This window comes from Salvelinus alpinus, chromosome 34, assembly GCF_045679555.1.
Source record: "Salvelinus alpinus chromosome 34, SLU_Salpinus.1, whole genome shotgun sequence".
In the NCBI taxonomy this organism is placed as follows: Eukaryota; Metazoa; Chordata; class Actinopteri; order Salmoniformes; family Salmonidae; genus Salvelinus; species Salvelinus alpinus.
This window is the reverse complement of record NC_092119.1, coordinates 3,520,020-3,526,818: the sequence shown is the minus strand read 5'-3', so window position 1 is coordinate 3,526,818 and position 6,799 is coordinate 3,520,020. Positions and strand designations below refer to the sequence as shown.

Below are 6,799 nucleotides of genomic sequence, written 5' to 3'. Positions count from 1 at the left end.
GAAAGTTCACATGTTGTAGAAGGCATTTCTGCCTTTAAAAAAATAAAAAGTTAAAATGCCTCTCCTGTGAAGTAGTAGTGATGAGCGACATATGCTTAGTTTCCTGAAATTAGTCACATATTGTCAATGATGCCACTTTTTCCTCCAATCCTCTTCTCTCCTTCCTCCCATTCTCTCCCTCTCCTGTTCTCTCCTCCCTCTCCTCCTCTTCTCTCCTTCCTCCCATTCTCTCCCTCTCCTGTTCTCTCCTCCCTCTCCTCCTCTTCTCTCCTTCCTCCTCTCTTCTTCTCTCCTTCCTCTCCTCCTCGTCTCTCCTTCCTCCTCTCCTCGTCTCTCCTTCCTCCTCTCCCCTTCTCTCCTTCCTCCTCTCTTCTTCTCTCCTTCCTCTCCTCTCTTTCCTCTCCTTCCTCCTCTCTGATTCTCTCCTTCCTCTCCTCCTCGTCTCTCCTTCTCTCCTTCCTCCTCTCTTCTTCTCTCCTTCCTCTCCTCTCTTTCCTCTCCTCATCTTCTCTCCTTCCTCTCCTCCTCTTCTCTTTTCCTCTCCTCTCTTTCCTCTCCTTCCCTTCTCTACTTCCTGCTCTGATGTCTTAAGCGCCATTATTATTATAATAACTCTTATTGTTATTGTTATTATTATTCAACCACTGGAACCTCTGCTGTTTAATACAGTATGTGTCCCTCCCTAATACCTATCTATTCGCTCTTATAATTTGAATTAACATTTCGTTCTCGCTCCCACACTCCCTCCCTCCCTCTCTTCCTCTCTCCCTCTCTCCCTCCCCCCTCCCTCTCTCTCTCCCTCCCTCCCTCCGTCCCTCCCTTCCTCCCTCCCTCTCTCCCAGGTGGTGAGGGATCAGATATCTCATTGTACAGTGAAGCTGCGTCAGACTACAGGCCTGATGGAATACTGTGTGGAGGTCATCAAGGAGAATGACCCTAGCGGATTCCTACAGGTAGGTGTGTGTGTGTGTGTGGGGGGGGGGGGGGGGGGGGGGGTTCCTCCAGGCCAGTAAAGGACATCATTACAACCACATTACACATCTCCCTTGTAAAATGAGTATTCTGACCTCAATGGGAGATTTCCAGGGTGTATTATACAGTTGAAGTCGGAAGTTTACATACACTTAGGTTGGAGTCATTAAAACTCGTTTTTCAACCACTCCACAGATTTCTTGTTAACAAACTATAGTTTTGGCAAGTCGTTTAGGACATCTACTTTGTGCATGTGTAACGGCTTTCGTCTGGTGAAGGAGAAGAGGACCAAGGTACAGCGTGGTCAGTGTTCATTTTAATAAACAAAATAAACTGAACACTGAAATGATAAAAAATAATAAAGCGCGAAAACGAAACAGTTCTGTAAGGAATACGCACAAAACAGAAAACAATCACCCACAACTCAAAATGGAAAACAGGCTACCTAAGTATGGCTCCCAATCAGAGACAACGATAGACAGCTGCCTCTGATTGGGAACCACACCAGGCCAAACACATAGAAATAGACAACCTAGACATACAACATAGAATGCCCACTCAGATCACACCCTGACCAAACAAAACATAGAAACAAACAAAGCAATCTATGGCGCGTGACAGCATGACGCAAGTAATTTTTGCAACAATTGTTTACCAACAGATTATTTCACTTATAATTAATTCACTGTATCACAATTCCAGTGGGTCAGAAATTTACATACACTAAGTTGTCTGTGCCTTTAAACAGCTTGGAATATTCCAGAAAATTATGTTATGGCGTTAGAAGCTTCTGATAGGCTAATTGACATAATTTGAGTCAATTGGAGGTGTACCTGTGGATGTATTTCAAGGCATACATTTACATTACATTTACATTTAAGTCATTTAGCAGACGCTCTTATCCAGAGCGACTTACAAATTGGTGCATTCACCTTATGACATCCAGTGGAACGGCCACTTTACAATAGTGCATCTAAATCTTTTAAGGGGGGGGGAGTGAGAAGGATTACTTTATCCTATCCTAGGTATTCCTTAAAGAGGTGGGGTTTCAGGTGTCTCCGGAAGGTGGTGATTGACTCCGCTGTCCTGGCGTCGTGAGGGAGTTTGTTCCACCATTGGGGGGCCAGAGCAGCGAACAGTTTTGACTGGGCTGAGCGGGAACTGTACTTCCTCAGTGGTAGGGAGGCGAGCAGGCCAGAGGTGGATGAACGCAGTGCCCTTGTTTGGATGTAGGGCCTGATCAGAGCCTGGAGGTACTGAGGTGCCGTTCCCCTCACAGCTCCGTAGGCAAGCACCATGGTCTTGTAGCGGATGCGAGCTTCAACTGGAAGCCAGTGGAGAGAGCGGAGGAGCGGGGTGACGTGAGAGAACTTGGGAAGGTTGAACACCAGACGGGCTGCGGCGTTCTGGATGAGTTGTAGGGGTTTAATGGCACAGGCAGGGAGCCCAGCCAACAGCGAGTTGCAGTAATCCAGACGGGAGATGACAAGTGCCTGGATTAGGACCTGCGCCGCTTCCTGTGTGAGGCAGGGTCGTACTCTGCGGATGTTGTAGAGCATGAACCTACAGGAACGGGCCACCGCCTTGATGTTGGTTGAGAACGACAGGGTGTTGTCCAGGATCACGCCAAGGTTCTTAGCGCTCTGGGAGGAGGACACAATGGAGTTGTCAACCGTGATGGCGAGATCATGGAACGGGCAGTCCTTCCCCGGGAGGAAGAGCAGCTCCGTCTTGCCGAGGTTCAGCTTGAGGTGGTGATCCGTCATCCACACTGATATGTCTGCCAGACATGCAGAGATGCGATTCGCCACCTGGTCATCAGAAGGGGGAAAGGAGAAGATTAGTTGTGTGTCGTCTGCATAGCAATGATAGGAGAGACCATGTGAGGTTATGACAGAGCCAAGTGACTTGGTGTATAGCGAGAATAGGAGAGGGCCTAGAACAGAGCCCTGGGGGACACCAGTGGTGAGAGCACGTGGTGAGGAGACAGATTCTCGCCACGCCACCTGGTAGGAGCGACCTGTCAGGTAGGACGCAATCCAAGCGTGGGCCGCGCCGGAGATGCCCAACTCGGAGAGGGTGGAGAGGAGGATCTGATGGTTCACAGTATCGAAGGCAGCCGATAGGTCTAGAAGGATGAGAGCAGAGGAGAGAGAGTTAGCTTTAGCAGTGCGGAGCGCCTCCGTGATACAGAGAAGAGCAGTCTCAGTTGAATGACTAGTCTTGAAACCTGACTGATTTGGATCAAGAAGGTCATTCTGAGAGAGATAGCGGGAGAGCTGGCCAAGGACGGCACGTTCAAGAGTTTTGGAGAGAAAAGAAAGAAGGGATACTGGTCTGTAGTTGTTGACATCGGAGGGATCGAGTGTAGGTTTTTTCAGAAGGGGTGCAACTCTCGCTCTCTTGAAGACGGAAGGGACGTAGCCAGCGGTCAGGGATGAGTTGATGAGCGAGGTGAGGTAAGGGAGAAGGTCTCCGGAAATGGTCTGGAGAAGAGAGGAGGGGATAGGGTCAAGCGGGCAGGTTGTTGGGCGGCCGGCCGTCACAAGACGCGAGATTTCATCTGGAGAGAGAGGGGAGAAAGAGGTCAGAGCACAGGGTGGGGCAGTGTGAGCAGAACCAGCGGTGTCGTTTGACTTAGCAAACGAGGATCGGATGTCGTCGACCTTCTTTTCAAAATGGTTGACGAAGTCATCTGCAGAGAGGGAGGAGGGGGGGGGAGGGGGAGGAGGATTCAGGAGGGAGGAGAAGGTGGCAAAGAGCTTCCTGGGGTTAGAGGCAGATGCTTGGAATTTAGAGTGGTAGAAAGTGGCTTTAGCAGCAGAGACAGAAGAGGAAAATGTAGAGAGGAGGGAGTGAAAGGATGCCAGGTCCGCAGGGAGGCGAGTTTTCCTCCATTTCCGCTCGGCTGCCCGGAGCCCTGTTCTGTGAGCTCGCAATGAGTCGTCGAGCCACGGAGCGGGAGGGGAGGACCGAGCCGGCCTGGAGGATAGGGGACATAGAGAGTCAAAGGATGCAGAAAGGGAGGAGAGGAGGGTTGAGGAGGCGGAATCAGGAGATAGGTTGGAGAAGGTTTGAGCAGAGGGAAGAGATGATAGGATGGAAGAGGAGAGGGTAGCGGGGGAGAGAGAGCGAAGGTTGGGACGGCGCGATACCATCCGAGTAGGGGCAGTGTGGGAAGTGTTGGATGAGAGCGAGAGGGAAAAGGATACAAGGTAGTGGTCGGAGACTTGGAGGGGAGTTGCAATGAGGTTAGTGGAAGAACAGCATCTAGTAAAGATGAGGTCGAGCGTATTGCCTGCCTTGTGAGTAGGGGGGGAAGGTGAGAGGGTGAGGTCAAAAGAGGAGAGGAGTGGAAAGAAGGAGGCAGAGAGGAATGAGTCAAAGGTAGACGTGGGGAGGTTAAAGTCGCCCAGAACTGTGAGAGGTGAGCCGTCCTCAGGAAAGGAGCTAATCAAGGCATCGAGCTCATTGATGAACTCTCCGAGGGAACCTGGAGGGCGATAAATGATAAGGATGTTAAGCTTGAAAGGGCTGGTAACTGTGACAGCATGGAATTCAAAGGAGGCGATAGACAGATGGGTAAGGGGAGAAAGAGAGAATGACCACTTGGGAGATATGAGGATCCCGGTGCCACCACCCCGCTGACCAGAAGCTCTCGGGGTGTGCGAGAACACGTGGGCGGACGAAGAGAGAGCAGTAGGAGTAGCAGTGTTATCTGTGGTGATCCATGTTTCCGTCAGTGCCAGGAAGTCGAGGGACTGGAGGGAGGCATAGGCTGAGATGAACTCTGCCTTGTTGGCCGCAGATCGGCAGTTCCAGAGGCTACCGGAGACCTGGAACTCCACGTGGGTCGTGCGCGCTGGGACCACCAGATTAGGGTGGCCGATGCCACGCGGTGTGGAGCGTTTGTATGGTCTGTGCAGAGAGGAGAGAACAGGGATAGACAGACACATAGTTGACAGGCTACAGAAGAGACTACGCTAATGCAAAGGAGATTGGAGTGGCAAGTGGACTACGCGTCTCGAATGTTCAGAAAGTTAAGCTTACGTAGCAAGAATCTTATTGACTAAAATGATTAAGATGATACAGTACTGCTGAAGTAGGCTAGCTGGCAGTGGCTGCGTTGTTGACTTTGTAGGCTAGCTGGCAGTTGTTGACTTTGTAGGCTAGCTGGCAGTGGCTGCGTTGTTGACACTACACTAATCAAGTCGTTCCGTTGAGTGTAATAGTATCTACAGTGCTGCTATTCGGGGGCTATAATTCAGTGTTGATTACGTTACGTTGCGTTAAAAGAACGACAATAGCTGGCTAGCTAACCTAGAAAATCGCTCTAGACTACACAATTATCTTTGATACAAAGACGGCTATGTAGCTAGCTAAGAAGAAATTGCTAAGATTAGACAAATTAAACCGTTGTACTATAATGAAATGTAATGAAATGTAATGAAAAGTTATACTACCTGCGGACCAAAGTGCTGCTATTCGGTAGACGGTGGACGTTTGCTAGCTGGCTAGCTGCTGGGCAGATGGCAGATAGCAGTGTAGACTGCGTTAGGACGACGAAATACGATAATTACGCAATTATCTTTGATACAAAGACGGCTATGTAGCTAGCTAAGAAGAAATTGCTAAGATTAGACAAATTAAACCGTTGTACTATAATGAAATGTAATGAAATGTAATGAAAAGTTATACTACCTGCGGACCAAAGTGCGAGTGCGACCGCTCGCTCCAACCCGGAAGTTTCCGGGTTTCCTTCAAACCCAGTGCCTCTTTGCTTGACATCATGGGAAAATCTAAAGAAATCAGCGAAGACCTCAGAAAAAAAATTGTAGACCTCCACAAGTCTGGTTCATCCTTGGGAGAAATTTCCAAACGCCTGAAGTTACCACGTTCATCTGTACAAACAATAGTACGCAAGTATAAACACCATGGGACCACGCAGCCGTCATACCGCTCAGGAAGGAGACGCGTTCTGTCTCCTAGAGTTTAACGTACTTTGGTGCGAAAAGTACAAATCAATCCCAGAACAACAGCAAAGGACCTTGTGAAGATGCTGGAGGAAACAGGTACAAAGTATCTATATCCACAGTAAAACGAGTCCTATATCGACATAACCTGAAAGGCCGCTCAGCAAGGAAAAAGCCACTGCTCCAAAACTGCCATAAAAAAAGCCAGACTATGGTTTGCAACTGCACATGGGGACAAAGATCGTACTTTTTGGAGAAATGTCCTCTGGTCTGATGAAACAATAATAGAACTGTTTGGCCATAATGACCATCGTTATGTTTGGAGGAAAAAGGGGGATGCTTGCAAGCCGAAGAACTTTGCTGCAGGAGGTACTGGTGCACTTCACAAAATAGATGGCTTCATGAGGAAGGAATTTATGTGGATACATTGAAGCTACATCTCAAGACATCAGTCAGGAAGGTAAAGCTTGGTTGCAAATGGGTCTTCCAAATGGACAATGACCCCAAGCATACTTCCAAAGTTGTGGCAAAATGGCTTAAGGACAACAAAGTCAAGGTACTGGAGTGGCCATCACAAAACCCTGACCTCAATCCCATAGAAAATTTGTGGGCAGAACTGAAAAAGCATGTGCCAGCAAGGAGGCCTACAAACTTGACTCAGTTACACCAGCTCTGTCAGCAGGAATAGGCCAAAATTCACCCAATTTATTGTGGGAAGCTTGTGGAAGGCTACCTGAAACGTTTGACCCAAGTTTAAAAAATGGAAGGAAATGCTACCAAATACTAATTGAGTGTATGGTAACTTCTGAACCACTGAGAATGTGATGAAAGAAATAAAAGCTGAAATAAATCAT

General features: G+C 48.6%; 1 protein-coding gene across 2 annotated transcripts in view; it reads left to right on the top strand.

Annotated features, from left to right (window-relative positions):
* Nucleotides 1-6,799, top strand: part of LOC139563638 (E3 ubiquitin-protein ligase TRIM9-like) — a 68,200-nt gene that overhangs the window by 47,832 nt on the left and 13,569 nt on the right. For both annotated transcript variants that reach the window (XM_071382479.1, XM_071382478.1), the window contains one exon: nt 843-953. In XM_071382479.1, the coding sequence (XP_071238580.1) occupies nt 843-953 (111 nt within the window). The remainder of the gene's footprint in view (nt 1-842; nt 954-6,799) is intronic.